This window comes from Podarcis melisellensis (genome assembly GCF_964234715.1).
Source record: "Podarcis melisellensis genome assembly, chromosome: 12".
Lineage (NCBI taxonomy): Eukaryota > Metazoa > Chordata > Lepidosauria > Squamata > Lacertidae > Podarcis > Podarcis melisellensis.
The window spans coordinates 26,085,960-26,105,505 of record NC_138544.1 but is presented as its reverse complement, the minus strand read 5'-3'; the positions used below and the strand labels follow the sequence as shown (position 1 = coordinate 26,105,505).

The window sequence follows — 19,546 nt, the reverse complement described above, 5'->3', positions numbered from 1 at the left end:
ACCAGAGCTTAATTCCTCAATTCTTTTTCCATGTGCTGAATTTCAGTGTCCAGTTTTAGGAAAGATGCTGTTGGATCTCTCTCCAGAAGCAGACTCATATGTTTTATTGTGCACACCGCTACCCCAACTCTAAATCTAAGGGTTGGTTCCAGTCTAATTTAGCTGAAATTGATGGGACTTAAAGAGCAGCTAACCTAGGTTGGATCCAATACCAAGATTTCAGGAAATACTACTTGTTAATTCCTTGCAAGAAACTTAACATATCTAACCAATTGTATTAAATGCTGAAACACTGCACTGGTAGAATTTAAATTTATTTTGAGAAGCAAAATAATAGTTTAGAAATCCATAGTACCAAACAGAACCTGCTTAACCATAATTTTATTTCCATATAGAACTGCTGAGAACAGATCAAATATTTTCTACGCCCAGTAAATTAGGCCTGTCCTGATTATGGGGCAAACATAAGAACGTTTTCCAGTCAATTTAATATTAACCAAATTTCAAATGTCATCCATATTAGCACTGTGATTATATTAAACACATGCCAAGGTGAAATTTGTAGTATACGAGAATTTTGTTTTTTCAAAGACTTCCCTCCAATGTTCTTTATTATTATTAAATCACTGCATTGAGAAAATGAGTGAAAATGCTCTGGTTTAAGAGCATGCACTGACTTGGGCTATAACTGAAGATACAGAACAACACTTTCTTCCTCAAAAGTAATAGGCAGAAAGATGAACAGTTCATTAAAATAGTAGATTTCTACTGAAACACAACATGCAGGGCTTTAACACACTTCTGTTTTCCTTCCCCATTACGTTCAACAAAAATCCACTTGCTTTAAAAAAAATTTCACAAAACGTATTACCACTTTGGGTTTCCTATTTAGTTTTCGCTTAAAGATATTTAAGTACATAAAGCTACAACAATTACACCTGGAGTATTACAATAAGAAGAGATGGAAAACTGGTATTTCAACTGAAAATACATATATTCTAAATGAACCAAGGACCTTTTAATAGGGTTTCAGATAACTGCAGGGGATCTATAGGGAAAGCGAAGTTCGGAACTTGCTGTTTAAAAATTGTATTTGCAACTGTGACTAGCTTCTCTTCTTCAATAGCGCCCTGAAAGAAAGAAGAGAGAACACTGTAACCATCAGTTCATAATTCCATATTCACTTGTTTCTCCTTCCACCCAGTATCAGTGCATTCCCCTTCTGTCACACTTCAATTTGCTAAAACCAACTTCTACTAGATACAAATGGTTTACTTAGGGTTGCAATCCTATGGTCCCTGTGAAGGTGTTGCACGCGCTATAGGATTTTGCGGGTCCCTGTCTGCAAGCAGAGAGGGAGATCCACAGACAGAACAGGAGCTCTGAACATGGTATTCTTGCTACTGTCTAATCACTAGAGGATATCCATAAGGCAAATTGGAAAGACTTTTTAAAGGGGGTGGGGTGGGCGGTAAGCCTGGCAGTGCTTTGATTTGATGTTTCCTCTGCTGTAACCATCTGGTGAGACTGCTGTTATACTTACTTGGGCTGTAGGAACGGGATCTTGACCGTGATCTGTAACGACTATAGTAAGGTGAAGGTGATCGCCTCCTTTGAAGAAAGTATACAAATACATTTGTTAGCAGTGGCTCTAGTGCATGTGGCGTATGTACTATTCAAGAGTTTAAAAAATATTGTCAAATGATTTGTACAGCATACACATTTTTACCAAATGGAAGAACCAAGCTTCATTTGCCTGGTTTCTTTCTCCCCCACAGAATACTGGACAAATTTAAAGACACCTATTTTTAAATAGTATTCCACAGTGATTTAAGGTGCTGATTAATATGGAAACATTGTTTTTACAAACCATAAGACATTAACAGATTAAGAAAACACACACACACACACACACCCCTCTCTTTTTCACATAAGTCTGTATCTTTAAGCTCTCATAAGTATCTACTGTTATACCTGACCAAATGTAAGGCAGACTAATTTCTGGGTACCATACTCATATGGGCATGTTATTTTCACCCTCAAACGTGCTCCTGCAGCTGCAACAAATAGTGGTTCTTGTGCCAAAGAAACCTGGAGTTGAAAGGGACTACAAAGATAATCTAGTCCTCCTCAACCCAACCTAAGTTGTAATGCTACATAAACACAACTTGCTATCCAAGCTCCCTGGTTAGAAGAAATGTTGGATAAGTTTGATTTTCAGAGAGATGTAACTAGACTGATGTGAAAAAAACACATATATGATTACAACATGCTACTGTAAACTGTTGACCATAGGTTAGTTTTTATATAGAATAGTTTTAATTCCCTGTTTTATCAGGTACTGGGTTTTTTTGTTTTCTCGGTTCTAGCTATTTTACTTGGCTGATTTGGCTTTAATTATTTCATTTCAAAATATTTATTGTTATATGCTTTAAGACTACTGCAGAGTTTGTAAAACAGGCTAAACGTGCTTTAATAAATTGGAAAGCAGTTATATGGATGCAATAATCTTATTTGCAACAAACCATAAATCACTATACAAACTATAGATCACTATATGAACTAAAAGAATTTTTGAAGACTATAAACTTATCTCAAAATTTCTATCCCTAGGGGCTACTTGAGGGCTAAAATTAGTGGGGCCCACCAGTCACAAAATGGTAGTGGAAGGATGGAGCCAGCAATTAAATGATGGATGAACCCAGAGATTAGCACAATTGCCTGGCAATTACAGACATTTTCTATTGACATTTAACCCTTCTTTAGAAACAGCTCAATCCTATGCCAGAGCAATCTTCTTGCAGCAGGGAGCTCTAGTACTGACATGACTTTGGATCAGCAAATTCTGCTTAAAGCAGGGAGGGTAAGTGAAGGGAGCTTTTAATATTCTTATCCCAACCATCCATGTTTCATCCGTTTTCTGTGTTCCTTTCACATTATTTCCTCTTCCTAAAACAGCTAACCACTCTTATCCCTTTCCCTAGTTTATTACTACTTTTGAAATATAAACCTTTCATCTAGTTTGCCAGCAAACCAAACAGGAATAAAGGGGAGACTGGTATGTGTGTCCAGAAGACAAAGAAGCATAGGGACCAGAAGGCTCTACAGCAATCCGAAGCTTCTCCTTTTCTTCTTGCTCAGTCTGCTTGTCCCTTTAGACCAGGAAAAGGCAAACTCTGGCCTTCCAGATGTTTTGAGACTACAATTCCCATAAACCCTGACAACTGGTCCTGTTAGCTAGGGATGATGGGAGTTGTAGGCCAAAAACACCTGGAGGGCCGGAGTTTGCCTATGCCTGCTTTAGAACCCATCTTTCCCATTCACTCTCCCCTCACACTCAGTGGGCCACACAATCCTTTTCTTCTTTTACCTTCTTCTCCAACTTTGCATACTACAGCCTCACTCTGTAACCAGCTCCTGCCCATCTGTCTGCCTATGCCTATGCAATGTTCATGCTTGTGAAAAAGATTTCCTCTGAGCCTTTTCATTTAAATCAGAATGCATACCTGTAACGGTAATCATATTCTTCGTATCTGTCATAGCCTCGGTCATATCCTCTGTCGTAATAGGAATCACGGCGACGGCCAGCTCCTCCACCTCCTCCTCCTCCGCCACCACCTCCACTACTTTTTTGGGAGGGAAGACAAGATGCATTATGCAAAATATTAGGATTTCTCTTATTTCAAGAAAACCCCCCACATTTTTAACATTTAAACTTGCAGCTCACAGGGTTTCCCATTCAAGGTATTACTCGGGTCCACGGACTGGCTTAAGCTACAGGATTAGATAGCTCTTTAGACCATTCAACGGGCAGAGTTCACATTTAAAAAGTTATCCAGAACTGTCTGCCTTTAATTGTATTTGTAATTATTGTTCACAGTGCATTGTAATGCATGCTACTCAGCAACAATGAGTTATGAGGTGGCATGAAAATAATGACAATAAGTTTAAAGAACATGAAACAAATGGATTTTCAAAAGGAATTTCTTGAGTAAGACAGTGATTAGCCTATGAAGAGACAGAACTATTGCATTTATTGACAACATAGTTTCTTATGAATCACAGACTCTAAAATGCAGTTCTTCTGATTATGCCAGGAAAACTCCTTACTGGGTTGGCCTGCCCATGTAGATTCCAGGGGTGGGCGTGTGTGCTCTCTTTGTGATAGAATAATCCACCCGGATTCTCCTGCCATCCAGCTCCATTCCATTTGCATGTTCCATTGCCTGCAAAGAAGCCAGGCACTTTAGTTCCAGCAACGAGAAATTAGTGCTTATTCTCATTAAGCAAAATCAGCTTGTCTTTAGTTATTAGTATCCTGCTAATCAGTGGACCGTCTTTTCTCTAGCAGAGAGAATTAAAATGTCTCCACTGACTTGGGGCATTAAAGTTAGTGAAATAGGATCCCTTTTAAAGCCAGCACCCTGCTAAGAAGCTGATGCTTTTAAAGCTCAAAAAAAGGTAAACAGGGAGCCATTTCCCTTGAAGCAAAGGGACCGCACACTAGTGTGGCTTCCTGCAGGGTGCACATGGCTGGGTTACTACTGCTGTTCAGCTGCCATTTCATGCTTTCTCTGTCTCCTACCATCTCACTTACAAGGACCTATTCCAGCAGAGCTTAGTAAAATGGCAGGTTCAGCCTATACGGCTTCCTAATTACTCACTCACCACATGGCAGTTCACTCAAACAATACATTAAGGAACTGACTCCACATCAGGCTCTATCTCCAACGCACTCTCATGGATGTTATATGCTTTGCCTCAATTAACAGTGAGTTTTTAGCTCTATTCTTAATCATGCAAATTAGACAGCATCAATAATTTACAATCAGATGATATAATGATGATTTATTAGATTTCTATACCACCTGTCACCTGAAGATCACAGGGCAGTTCACAATATAAAAACACTAAAATACATTCAAAGAAAAATAATACCCCTATTTTATTAATAATCCATGAGCAAATTTACATAAATCCTGTTAAAAGGCTTGACCCTTGATCCCTTTTGTGTGTGTGGTGGTGGAGATTCTTGGTTGCCACATACTCCATGTCTGTTGATGCAAATATTTTCCTTTTTTCTTTTTGCTTAATATGGACTGGAGAAAATATATGGCACTGCTTTTCCACAAATGCTTATGGAAGTACTAGCAAAATGTTTGTTTATCTACAGCAGATAGGCTCTACAGCAACCGTCATGCTTGCAGTTGTTCAAGAATGCCACAGTATGCCTTTTTGTGAGCAGGCGACCCCTTCTGTGGACAAAATAGTAGCTTTCGACCCAACCTAAACATTACAGTTGTACCTCGGAAGTTGAACAGAATCTGAAAACCAAAGTGTGGCTTCTGATTGGCTGCAGGAAACTCCTTCAGCCAATCAGAAGCCTTGTCAGATGTTTGGGTTCCAAAAGAATGTTCGAAAACCGGAACACTCACTTTAGGTTTTTGATTGTTTGGGAGCAGGAACATCTGACTCCCAAGGCGTTCGGGAGGTACGACTGTATTACATTTTTGGCACTGGACTTTTGTTTAACTCCAGCCCTAGAAAAAAGGCTTATTCATAATTTAGGGCCTAAACTAGGGGAAAATCAAGATCCACATGGTTACTGTTTACATTGTAAGAAATTAAAAATAAAAACAAGAACATTCTACACTTTGATTCAGTACAGTACTTCAAATGTGATTAAATGTGGGCTATATCGCCACCTAGTGATTTCTTTCTATCACTGAAACACAGCAAACACTATTTTAAAGAATCTTCTCTCACCAAAAGGTTCATGCTACAAGAACAAATGAAATTCCTGAATCAAAGCATCATAGATTATAGCACTATTCATACTAATATATATAGTTCCTCCAAGACAACTCGGAAAAAGCTATTATGCAAAGGAACACCAACAAAGACTACCATTCAAATTTCATACCTTTATCAAACAGCTTCACATAAGTACTGACACATCATCAACACAGTCTCCGGAATCAAACAAATCCAAATGACATAGCATAGTTTTTTTTGTTTTTTTTTAAAAGAGCCTGAAGTACATCATCCCCCTCATGAATGAGGCACAACCAAGTAGATTTAAGAATTACAGTAACCAGATCAATTTTCATATTATATATGACTGTGTACTTTAAACCCGAGAAAACATTCTCAGTCAAAATTATGTGTTACAGCAGCCACACAATTTGATTAAAACTATATTACTACTATGCTGATTTGAAGCTAAAAAATTGAAATTTAATTTTTAATGCCAGTTTATTTTTCAGAAGCTTATGCTTCTCCTCTCTCAAATGCAGTTTTTTTCAAATGCCTAGTTTGAAATCCTGGTTAGTGTTTACATTTATCAGGTATAATCCTACAGTGTAGTTAAGAGGGAATTTACATACAAGTGAGCACACAGAGTACACTCTCACAGTCTTCAGTTACCAATCAGGAGGTAGGTCTGCACTGGACAACTGGCTGATTCACAGATTTATACAGTACTATTACAACTTTTTTTAAAAAGAGAGTGTGTGTGTGCTCAATTTGCCTTTCATTATATGCTTATGTTCTGCCTTGGCCCCAAGGCTTGTGTGACTCCTCCAGGCCTCTCAAATGACCTGGAAGTCTCCAGGGAATCTCAACTCTGTGGGGAAACCTCTACAGCCTCATAATCACTGGTAAACTTTGCAACCTTCCTAACTTAATAAATTTACCTCTTTAGAATCATCTATTCTTTCAAAGTAAACAAAAGCAAATCCTCTTGATCGTCCAGTTCGTTGATCATAAACCACATTGACACCGCTCAAAGGTCCATAACGAGAGAAGACTTCACGAAGATCCCTCTCAGTAGTATACAAACTGAGGCCAAACACGCCAAGGCATGTATTAGGATCTGGATTAGCCTAAAAAAATGAACCAAAGTCAAGTATCAAAGCATGTCTAGAACAGTGGCAGTTGCACATTCACTCATTATTTCACTGACATAGGCAGCAAGGTATTTTGGATAACTGAACATTTTGAGTAATACAAAAAGGGAAAGGAAGATCTATTATGCCTACTCCACCACTGGATCCAATTCTCATAATGAAAGAGGATTCAGAAGGTCTCGCTTCATTATGCTGACTAGGGAGAGGGGCAGATTGGCTGCACAGAGAGTACAGGAAACTGGCTGGACTTACTACAGAGCAGCTAATCCTACAGAGGTTTGACAATATACTGGTTAGAGGGTTTCTAATGCAGTTATGGCAAGATGCAGGGGTAGCCAACATGGTGCATTCCAGATGTTTTGGGCTACAAGATTATATTGCAGGGGTATCCAACATGGGGTTCTCCAGAGGTTTTGAACTTACTTCTATCAGCCCCAGTTGGATTGGCCAAAGCTTAGGGATGATAGAAATTGCAGCCCACAACATGCAAAGGGGATGTTTGCTGCAAACAAGAGAATTGATTCTTTGAAATCTGACCAAAATGCTGCATTCTGTTGATGTCATGATGGTTCCATCTTTTACAGCTTAAAACATGTATTTACCATTTAGTAATAGGCAGATGGAATGATATAGCATTCTGGTTTCAACACTGACTGGAGACTGTGTTTCAGACATTTGCCTGCAATTCTCCTTTCAGTTCAAGAACAACTTCCTCGAAGCAGCCAAACAGGTCTTGTTAATTTCCTCAGTGTTTTATCGCAAAAGAGGGAACATTTAATCAGCCATACAATGGAAACATACCTGCTTTGTACTACCTGCACATGTGCTCCAAAACTCTCCAAGGAGAGTAGAAAGGATCTCAAGTTCCTTTCCCACTCCTAAAATCAGATCAGTTTAACAAATGGAGCCTTAAGATGTTGTAATTCCATAATTTTAAAATGTATAATCATTTCTATATACAGTTTAGGAAATATAGAAACACCTGACTTTTGGCTTGCAGGATCCTTTTTTTCTCTTTTCTTTTGCCAGAGCCAGCAGGCAAAATGGTGGCTTGGAATGGGAGTGAGTCACAAAAAGTCCTGCATCCCATAATGCCTCAGTATTTACATAAATAATTTTTATGTAAATTTGAGTAACTCAGAGTATCCTACCAGAGTACCCTACAAGGGATGCGGCATAGCAAAACCAGAATTGAGGCAAAGACAGAGTCCTGTGCCCATAATTATCAGAGGGGTGTTGCTAATTTCAGCTGCTTCCACCAAACCTCAATTTCAAAAGGGAAGGTGGGGCCAAAAATAACCACTAAGTTTGCCTGGCCACTTAAAGTCAATCAACAGTTTATCATGAAATGCCTCTGACATATAACTTTCCCTAAACTGGCACAGGATAGATGCAATGTTTCTGAAGAAATTGGATTTGTGATTCCTGCTGACAGGGGCTGATAGTTGTAGTCCAAAACATCTGTAAGACACCATGCTGGGGACAGCTGATCTAGTCTACCCAAATATCTTCATACCAGCAAGGATTTAAATCTCATTTCCCACGCCCAACTTTAAATCTTTTGAAAGCTATTAGATATCAAAGTTGTCTGTTCTTGCAAAGAACTACACACCTCTTGGGTTTGGTTTTTTTGGGGGGCCGCCTCCCATAAAGCCACCAGTTCTTTCCACCACCAGCACCCCCCGCCCCTTAAGAGAAAATCAGGGTGCTCCTCTCCCCTACACTTCCTTGTTTGGGAAAGTACTGTGGGGTATTCATACTGCTGGTTGCTAGGGTAAACGCTAATAGACCTGACAAGCAGAAAATGCCAAGGCTCCTCTTATTCTTGACCGCAGAAACCTGCAAGCTGTGGATGTTATGCCTAATCAACAAAAATAAATTAGTTAAATGGATTAGCTTTTCTTATACATATATTCATAGTGAGATTTAAAATAATTTCCCTACAAGCTTACACTACATACTCTGCTGCCAGTGTGCCTTCTTCGGTTAGACATTGGAGAGTGACTGCGGCTCCTTCGACGCCGGTACTCTGGAGTGTATGATCTGCTTCGTGATCGCCTTCTATGAGAATGGGATCTAGAGCGAGTGTAACGCCTGTGAGAATGCCTTCTTGACCTGGACCTTCAAATGATACATTTTATTTGTTATATGAAAAAACATCTGTGAAGCACCATAGAAATATTGAAGTTTTCATAAATTCATGCATTATTTTATATATATATGCTCCTGAAAGCATATCAAAGTAAATTTCTGGCACAGTTTTAAAATATCAAGTATTTTAAAATAAACATTTTGTAAAATGTAAATAACATTTTCAACATTTATCTGTTCCAGGGGCTCCCAAACCTCCCCCCACAAGGACCACATGAAAATTGCTTAGGGTCTTGGTGGACCACTCAATTATTTTTCTGCATTTTGTAGCAATTGTATTGTGCTGTGCTAGATGGTATATGATTTAACTGTACTGGCTGCTTCTTTATTTCTTTCATTGCATTTTATTGTATTACAATTTGAATTTCTTAACTACTTGTGCAGGTAATTTCTTGAGTAATCGCTAGCCATGTAATGGTGTTTCAATACAACAATTTCGTAAGGTGGCCGTTCACCACAGAATATATAAAACACGACAAAGAACTGGTTCACATGTCATGGTAAGTCACATGTTTCTCAATCACTCCTGTTTTGCTTGGTCTGTCGTGGAACCAAGTTAAATCATGAGTAGAAGCTAAAGGAGAACAAAACCAGCCTTGTGATTTGTTTCTCTTGGTTCCAGGCAGAATGAAGCAAAGCAGGAGTGGTTGTGCAGTGAGCGCACATGTTTCTCATTCACAGGATGCCATGGTTTATTTCTTAGGTGATTGTTGTGTGAAAATCAAGCCATTGTATGGAATGCCGGTTTATGGAAGCTTCACTGTCACTGGGGACAGAAAGGAGATAGCTTTTCTTACATTTTAGGATCTGATTTGTCTTATGTGATGGTAATCTACAAACTGTTCTCCAGTTAGAGGCACAAAGCCTTGCGACATCAGAAAGGAGAATTTTCGTATCTCCTATAGCTATCAGGGTAATTTTCAGAGCACTTCCATGGTGGAAAATTTTCAGAGCACTTCCATAGTGTAGTTGGTGCTGCAACTAGGCTATGAGGAGGTACAACAACCTCACTGTGGAGAAGGGTTGTAGCTGTATGGCACAGGAAAAGCTTCACATGCCAAAGGTTCAGTTTCAAACCCCAGCATCTCTATAGGGCTGTCTGAAGCTCTGGGTAGTGAGAAGCAGTGAGTGTACACAGTATTGAGTGAGATGGACAAGTGGTCTACTGTATAAGGGAGCTTCCTATAATTCTATGCTACTCTGAGGAGCAGTTCAACCTTGCTAAAGAACAAGGTCTGACGTTTTAAAATAATCCATATAAAATATTCTTAAAAAGTACAACTCAAAATCTCTTCCATGAAACCCCTCAATACCTTGAAGGCCCAAAATAAGTAAGTTTTATGCAAAGACAGAATGTATAACAACAGACACATACCTGGATTTTGATCTTGATCGAGAGCGTGACTCAGAATGTTTAGAAGCTCTTGATGGGCTACGCGATCCTGACCTGCTCTCAGATTTTACACGAGCAGGACTCCCAGCTGGAGATTTTGACTGGGAGCGCGACTCCTAACAAAAAAAGCAGTATTACAAATAGTAGTGGTTGCACAAATGCCTACCTTCTTATATTAAAGTAACTATATTTTATTGATTGTGCCTGAAAAACAAATGGTTAGGCAATACCCTCCAGGACAAACTTCTGTTTAACCCACTGTTAACTTTGCGTGATTTCCTCAAATAGTTCCCTACTCGAACCGGATGACCAATGCTCTATTAACTAAGTAATCATGCAAATTCATCTACAACTTGATCATACAGACACTGGAACATAAACCATACATTTACTTAACCTAGGACCCATTCATTCTTCCAGATTCTTTTAATTCTACTTCACTCTTGCTTTCTACTTTTCTTCATTCTTCATTGAGTTTTTCATTTTTCATACTTCGTGTATTCTTCCCCAATTCAAACAATTCATTATAGCCTTAAAAATATTCAAGTGCTTCTATCTGACCAATCTTCTGTTCAATTTTTTCCCCCATTCAATTTTAATTTTCTGATCTTTAACACTTTTCATTAGCCTTCTTTTATCTTGATTTATCTTCCACATTCTTGGAAAAAACTCTTCCATTTCTTCACGAACATTAACCTTAATGGAAAAAGAACATTTAGTATATTTAAGCATGTGGGGATTATAAAACTCTGCTGGAGTTTCAGACTTTTAACTACCAAAATTGAATAGCCAGCAGGTAAAGTGCAAATAACTAATTTATAAAAGCATTTTTTCAAAAAAAAAATCTTTTAACTGGTGTAATCATATAGGCTCTAAAAATGAGTCCACTGATTTCCTTGCAACATTTCCCAAATGTTCTAAATCTATCCTGCTCCTTTTCTAACTTTAATCTCGTTCAATTCCATATGATACACACAGACTTCAGTGTTACCTGGATTGCCTGAAGTTAAAAATGTCAAGCAAAACTGATAGGCCAGATTTCAAAGAGCTACACTAGATGCAAACAGGGAGTTAGACATGCCTAATATAATGCCCAGCTCCCCATCACCCCAGGCCGCATCACAAACTTTTAAATTGCCAGCTTCAAGAAGTTTAACATGCAGCTTGGGGAGTAGTTGTTCATGACAGAAAAGTACCAAGTACAACTAGCTGCAGTTCTTGGGATTCAGGCCACAGATGTGTCAATGATCTAAATATTCCAAAATACTTCCCCCCCCCTAAACCTAACCATTCTATCCAAAACCTACAAAATATGTGAACAGTAGGGAAGAAACGAAGCCAATTTAAGGCTCTTCTTCAGTAACAACTTAAATCAACTTTGGTAGTGGCTACCATGTGAAGTTACCTGTAGAACTGAGACTGTTATTCTGTATTCCTTGTCAGAACAACAGATGAATCAAACAAGCAATACAGGAAAATAAGATATTTGAATAAGCACACTCAAGTGAGGTGATTGGGCAAACAGGGAAACTAAAAGAACAGATCAAGAATTTTATGGAAATATATTGCATATTTGAACATTATCATGAACATTACATTAAGATAAATCAAAACTGCCCTCCTTTTCTCATTTGCACAGCAATCTGTACTGCTCTGTCTAGCTTATTCCCTTTTTAGCCAATGAAAACTGCTTATTGCATTTATTTTGCCAAATGTCATTTTGTCTTATAGTTCTTACTGTTTTGTTTCTCATTAAAGATACCATTTTATCATTTCATTTCAGACCTGTTTTCCCATACTTATGTCATATTGAAGAGTGAAGTAGTGAATTTTTCAGAAGGGAATCTGCATACTCGCAATAGTCTAAACGTGCACATTTTAATAGCACCATTACTTTCCCCGAGTTGACGAAAATACCATATTGTGGAGCTGTGTATAATTGTCAAAACAAGACAATGTTCTTTAAAAAAAAAAACATTAGGAGGAATGGGTAAGAAAGACAGGGAAATTGATGGTGGAAAAATGCTTAACCAAAGAAAATATTAAATATGAAAGTGGGGCAGGGTGCCTCATTTTTCATGCTTGCCCATATAAAAAATAAAAAAGCCCACTTCACTGACTAAGTTTCTAACCCAAACTTCCCATCAGCAAACAGAATCAATTAGTAAAGAAGGAGTATACTGTGCAGTGCCAGGTTAACACTCTCACAAGGTGGCAGCAAAAATATAACTCATAATAATTTTTTTCATATATGAAATTGTTTCACACTGGCAAGGCAATCTTAGGCATGCCTACTCAAAAGTAAGCCCCATGGAGTAGTAATTCGATAGGAATTATCCACAGGTAAGTGAGTAAAGGATAACAGCCTAAATTAAGGTGCTAAGAGAAGACTTAATAGTCAGATCCCAACTACTGTTGATTAAGCTTTCTTTCTGCTGCCTTCAGATAACTATGTTCATAGCGTAAAAGTGTCAAGAATGCAGGGCAAACTTTCTGAGCAGAATCAAAGGTATCAACCCTTTAGACTAGCATTTATTCACATGTTTAACTTACACCCAACCATAGGGGAGCCGTGACTGAATCTTGAGGTGGTCATTTCGTCATCTGCAACCATGGATCTCTTCCTGGCAGCTACTTGCCCAATCCAATCACAACTTGAGACTCTTTCCCAGAGCTCTCTGTGCAGAGGACTCAGACAAGAGGTCAGGAAAACCACAAATAATCACTAGGTCCACCAAAATTTGTGACTCTTAATATTCAAAATGTAAATAGGTATATATGAAGGTGGGAGAAAGCTAAATTCTTTATCTAGTGTGTGATGACTGGGATGGTTTGGGACCCAATATAAACAAATCTACAGGACAATGCTATACATACTGACACAGAAGCAAGTACCACCAAATTCAATAAGACTTACTCCTGAGTGTGCAGCCTTAAGAGTCTTGTGAGAAACAACCATTCAACTCTGAAGACTGCCATAAACAAAGCGAAATGGAAGGTACCACTGATATTGTAGATAAACAACTAAGTTTTGTATTATATGATGCGTGGGATATATGAACCACCTAGAGATATTTGGATGAAGGGCAGAATACAAATTTAATAAATAAACAATAAAATAAACTATTTTTAAAAAGGATTTGTCAAATGAGCCCTTTCAAATACAATGATACTGTTATATAACATTGATAAATGTATACAAATAAGAATCTAAAAATAGTTAATTTTATTTTGCTGATACCTTCAACAAGACAGGACAATAAAGTTTCTCAAGCACTTTAAAATGGGCCTAAAGAGTTGCAAGAGTAAATCAATTAAAAGGTGTGATCAATTGAAAAAAATCATCTTCAATTACATTTCCCCTCATGACAACAGGGGTATCTTTTTACCAGCCTAAACCCTAGTGCAGGGAGGGGGTGTTGCTATGCCCTGGCAAGTCCAAGACCTAGGTCCAAATTCCTAATGAGCCACATAATTTCTGTGCTCACCATCATTCAACCTAACAAGGTTGTTGAGAGGTTGAATAAGAGAAGATGAATAGAACTGGCATTGTAAAGCAGTTTTACACCAGAGTGCTATAGAAATAGAAGTTTTACAGCTAGCAATAAAAGCTCAATAAAGCTAATTAAGATACCATCAACTCCAAATAAAACCAGTATGCTCAGGGGGCAATTGGTGAAGAAGGGCAATGATCTGGTTCACAGGCAATTCTGTCTGCACAGAAAGTACTTCCAGTATCCTCAAAGAGCACCAATTCAGGAACCCCATGTTCCCTAGAGTTGAGAGCACTCCAAAGTTTGTACTAACTACAGATCACTCAGACCCAATGCCTTAAGTCAACGATGTCCAACCAGTGGTAGATCACGGGATCCTCATCGTGTACAAAAAGTTATTGGGGGAAAGCTAAAAAAACTCTGTGCAATCTTCCCCAAAAAAACCTCAACAACTCTGGGCACTTCTCTCCTAAAAAAAATTTCTGGGCAATCCACCCACCCCACGCACGCTCCTCCCTTCAATGACAATGGGTAGATCACTGCCAGTTTTTTTTATACTGGGAATAGATCGCAGTCTCTTGGGAGTTGGCCAAACCTGCCTTAAACTATAGAAAAGGAGATCAGGCGAATTCATGAAAGTGTGAGATTCTGCAGCGTAGTAACTATAAAAACAGCATGGTATCTGCTCTGGTCTTTGGGGAACCAATATACCATGCTGTTTTTATAGTGCAGAAGACAACTCTGTATCTTTTGTGGAGACATTTTTCCGCCTCTCTGAGACCTGGCTGGGGTTCCTACTGTAAGCAGCTGTGCTGAACCTGGCTTGGAGGACAGCTGATTGCCCATCAGCTTGCCCTATGGGCTGCTCCCCATGGCCCTGCACTGGTCCCTGCTGCCCTCACAGCTCGAAATCGAAAACTTCCAAGGACCACATGCTGGGATTGTTTCCACACACTCTCTCAGACAACCCTATCTTCCATCCAGACTAGCAAAAGGATTATCAAAGCTCAAGGACAAATTGTAGCCAGGCAAAAACACTCAAGGATAGTGAAAAGCAGAAATGATGAGGAGTGAGGCCTGGAAGTGAATCTTAGAGGCCAAACAGAGAGGTTTGGAGGGCCAGATTTGGCCCCAAGGGCCCAAGATTCCCCACTGCTGCTTTACATCAACCTTCCAACATGGAACACACATTCTGAGTCCATTTCTGAATGTATGTTTAGAACCGAATAGCTCAAAGGCATAACTGGAAGTAGCACCAATGTAACATAGCTAAACTTGAATTGTTTGCCTTTGTTATGTTAAAAGCATGGACAGGATAAACACACCAGTGCAGGTTAGAAATATAGTTCCCTTAAATTTCATCCAAAGCTGAGAACTCAGCCTTAGAATTTCTTCTAAGCATTCATGTTTAGCCTTGAAATGTTTAGAAACAATAAAGGAGGGCACTGCCTTCATTACTAAATAATCAGAGCAAAGGCCTAAACTTCTAGGATTAGGGTAACAGCCCTCCAAGGCCCAAGAGTGTGGTTGCTAGACAGGCTCCCATGTTAGAATCTAAAAGGGGTTCAGACATTACATGGCAGTGTTTTTGAACACTACAATAAACATAAGCAATTATAATACAGATCCAACATACAGCCTGGCAAAAATTCTTAAAAAAATTATTAGAAGTCTGCATCTATGTTTTCTAGGTATGGTCCAACCATAGGACTACCAATATTTTGTTAAATCCCCAAGCATCAAACATCCAATCACCTGCAATTTCCCAATACTTTATGCAACTATTTAGGATTAAAAAAATATAGAATTAACTTTGAACCTCTCAAGTTGTCAAGTATTTATTGGAAACAGTAGTAGTGTTTAGTCCTGCTTCAAAATGCACTTCTACAACTGAAGCCTTCAAGTAATTGTCAGGTTGGCATGTTTTTTGTTTTGGCTGTCTCTGAGAAACACTAGCCTAATGAGTTAACTTTCTCAAATGTATTCAGTCATCTGCCTTTTCCTACATAAACTACTAATATAAGAGCAAGCATGCTCTGGTACAGAACTAGGGCATTTAACATACAAAAGTGCCCTGAGCCAAGCCCCAACTCTAATACAGATATAGAATGATAAAACTGCCTCCAGGAAGGCAGGCAAGGAATGAGTTAAGCTAAGGAGGAGGAGGAGAAGAAGAAGAAGAAGGAGAAGAAGAAGAACCACCAACACAGGTATAGCAAAGTATTTGTGGGCTCATTTACAAGCTATTTAAAATTTTCTTTTGAGCACCAAGTGTTTTATCATCAAACCCATTATCAGTACTGAGCACCAAAGCACTGAAAACCAAACAGATACACTCTATGTATCCCAAATACATCCCAAATACAAAGCATTCTGTAATAGAACACCACTTTTGATGCAGCAGTTTGCTTTGAATTGTGCAGATCTGTTCTAGGTGTAGTGAACTAGCTGAACACAGATACTCTGCCCTGCTAACTTTCTACAGAACTATGTGGCTCTATATATTTAACACATACTCATCATCACAGGTTAAACATGTTATTTTATTTTGTGCACATTCAAAACTAAATTTGAATGCACAAAGAATGCAAGGTATTTTCTTGGAATGTTCAATCAGCATTAAATACTACCGCTCAGGTTTTAGAGCTCCAGGCCAGTTAATGTGAAATCTCCGGTGCTAGCTGGCAACTTTTCACTTCATATAATGAGGGAATACGCAGAATGCTTTGATCAAATCACCACAGCTGGAATTAGGGTACATATAGACAAGGCTGGCCCACCCGAGGCAAGGTGAAATGACTGCCTCATGTGGCAAGCTTCACTGGGGTAGCAGATCCCCATGTCAATCTCCCTTCACCTTGTTTCTGATGTAGATTTTCCCTCACCCCTTCTTCCCTGGTGGGGATCTGCCTCTGGTGCCAAAATATATTAGGCTAGCCCTGCATATAGATATAAATGGTTCTAGATAGGGTGGTCTAGACCATGAAAGATTTATAAGGCAAGCACAGGAACTCTGAATTGGGCACAGAAGTTTACAGGCTAAAAGTGGACATCCCTGCTTTTAAAAACAGAGCAGTGGAAAAGTGGAGCTGGTAAAAAGTGTTCCTGGACCATCACTACCTGCTTATCCATAAACAAAGCTTTCCAAAAAAACAGAAATAGCATTCTCTCTATGGTAAAAAATGGATATGGAAACAAATAGTGTGCTTTTCCTGTTAAGACATGTTGTATGCACGCATGCGTGCATGTGTTAAATATAGCATTGTAGACAGTACAGTACTGCAGAGTTAGTCGTGCAGTGAATCTGCGTCCAGCTACTTTACTACCCCTCCCCGCCAAAGACTTAGGTGGTGGTAGTGGGTGATCCCATGTCTTCTTTGGCCTAATTTCATTTTGTTTTGTCTTAGCCACCATACATTGGTTCAACACTGACAGTCACTCTTGGATGCTTACATAAGAGAATAGAGATGGATGTGAGCAGCATATTGATATGGCAAGCCCTATTCCCACAGCACCAAGCGAGTCTTCCAAATATCCTTATGCTGAATGTAGCCAATTTAAAAAACAACATGGAATCATTCTGACCAACAGCCCAGACATTCTGTCTAGAAGTTTAAACTGGAATTGAAGAATGGAATGACCTAAAAGGTGCTGAGAGGTCCAAAAAAAGTTTCTCCCTGTTCACCTCCAAGTATAGATCATCCACCAAGTGTAACTAATGCTGTTCCAGTCCCACATCCAGCCCAGTCTGACCATAATTGCTAAGGGTCAAATAAATGTATTCCACCCAAGAATGGCTGGAATTGTTCAGCTTACAACACTCACCCAAACCTCCCTATTGCTACTTTTCAGATTTATAGGGGAAATTTTGAGTTGCAAGCTGTGCCAAAGACACATATTTCAGAATCAAGAAATTCCCTCATACTTTATACTGGAGGGCAGGGGAAAGGAAGGGAGTCTCTCAAGCTGCTGTATAGTGGTAGATAAACACTAGTATAAAACACCCTGATAAATCAAGCTAAGATAATGCACTTTCCCCAGGCATGAATCCCAATGCCATTACTAAATAATGCCTCCAATTCATTTGAGAGAGGATTCACACCTCTCCTTCAGAAAGCTTCCGAGGGGTCAATCGAAGGATTTCCTACAACGTATATAACAATAATAACAAAACAGCGCGGGTGAAGCACAGACGCCGTCTTTGGATCAAACCGTTGAGTTACCAACAACAAACCTAAACAGAGCAAAATGTCTGCTGACACCCCAGACACAACAAAAAAATGATTCTGGCTTTCCTTGTTAAAACTATAAGTCGTACTGGAGATACAAGAAGGCTGCCTAGGAGGACGCTGACCTTCAACCGCAGAGTAGGAACCCTGACCTAAAGCTGGGTCGCTACAGAACCACCGTCATAGCAATATACCAGTAAAAATAATAATTAACAAGTAGGTTCCCAATTGTATGTGTGGCCTAAAGGTGGGTCTTCGGTCTGAAAAGATTGAGCCGGAGGGAAAACAGTCTTTTCTGCCTAAGAAAGAAGATAGCCTCGGTCCTCACGCGCCGGATTTCCTGATCTACACGAGGCGTTGCGATCCCTCCCTACCAAACAAATGCTAACTTCGCTCAGGATTTGGCGGTTGGGGCCTTGGAAAGGAAGAAAAAGGGGCTCGTTGTGCAGTTTTAAAAATAATTCATCGGGTTCTAGCGATAACGGCAGAGCTCAGAAGTAGAAACTGGGAAGGGGGTGGGCTAGGAATTAAGAGAGAGCGTAACAACCGAATCCCAGGATCATGTTTTGGGGGTTTTTGTTTTTTTTGTTTTTTTAAGACTAAAGATCCCGGTTCAAAAATGGGAGGGCGGGAAAGCCAGGCCCGGAACAGAAACCGCGAAAACGGCCCCCGCGGGCGTCAGCGCGGCCCCCACCTCAGGCGAAGGAAACCATTTTGGAGGAACAACGGCGCTCTCCTCCGGGTGGCTCCGCCCCGCTCCGCGCCCGGCTGGGAGGCTCCGTTTCCCCCGCGTCTCGAGCGACTTCGTGCCCTCGGGGCCAGGCCAGGCCTCCGAAACCTCGGCCTGGACAGAGAAGCGCTCACGACTCACCCTCCCCTCGAAGTTGTTCTCCTCCACGTCACTCATGGCGGCGCTTTCCTCCCAACCCGGCAGGCGGACGAAACGAGCGGGAACCCGGGCGAGGAGCGCTTGAGCGCCGCGACCTTCTCCTGAGGCTGCCTCCTCAGTCAACCAGCTACCCTCTTGTGGCGGCGGCGGCAGCGGCAGTAGCAGCAGCAGCGCAAAATGGCGCCTCGCTCCGTAAGGTCTGCGCCCGACACTGCGCGAGGGGGAGGAGCTACCGAACGCCCCGCCCCATAGGCCACAATGGAGGCGACGCCGCCGTCAAGACCGAAGCGGGAGGCAGGAGGAGTGGCGCAAGCGCAGTGGAGTCTACGCAGCCACTCCTGTTTAGGCCGTTGCTAGGCTTACGTTGTAGTGATTACAGTTCCTTTATGTCTATAGTTAACAACTGTTTTGTTTCTGGGTTCAAAGCCTTGGGTTCCTTCTCCTCTGGGTCTGTGGAGGAATATGAACATGGAATGTGGCTT

General features: G+C 40.2%; 1 protein-coding gene across 2 annotated transcripts; it reads right to left on the bottom strand.

The window, feature by feature from the left end:
- Nucleotides 1-298: 298 nt before the first annotated feature.
- Nucleotides 299-19,274, bottom strand: TRA2A (transformer 2 alpha homolog). 2 transcript variants are annotated; one of them, XM_081883440.1, is made up of 8 exons: nucleotides 19,047-19,274; nucleotides 10,435-10,568; nucleotides 8,861-9,029; nucleotides 6,696-6,884; nucleotides 4,111-4,226; nucleotides 3,507-3,626; nucleotides 1,544-1,611; nucleotides 299-1,130 (listed from the first exon to the last, which is right to left on the bottom strand). In XM_081883440.1, the coding sequence occupies exons 1-8, from the start codon at nucleotides 19,080-19,082 to the stop codon at nucleotides 1,120-1,122; spliced, it is 843 nt and encodes a 280-aa protein (XP_081739566.1). In that variant the 5' UTR covers nucleotides 19,083-19,274; the 3' UTR covers nucleotides 299-1,119. The 2 variants fall into 2 exon arrangements, with proteins under 2 accessions (XP_081739566.1, XP_081739567.1); XM_081883441.1 differs by having other exon boundaries at nucleotides 8,870-9,029.
- Nucleotides 19,275-19,546: the final 272 nt, after the last annotated feature.

Excerpts from the sequence above, each read along its gene's own strand:
- TRA2A (XM_081883440.1), bottom strand. The coding sequence starts at position 19,082 with ATGAGTGACGTGGAGGAGAACAACTTCGAGGGGAGG. Across the intron at positions 9,030-10,434 it reads CGATCAAGATCAAAATCCAG|GTCCAGGTCAAGAAGGCATT; the intron begins GTATGTGTCTGT and ends TATCATTTGAAG. Across the intron at positions 3,627-4,110 it reads TACATGGGCAGGCCAACCCA|TAGTGGAGGTGGTGGCGGAG; the intron begins GTAAGGAGTTTT and ends CTCCCAAAAAAG.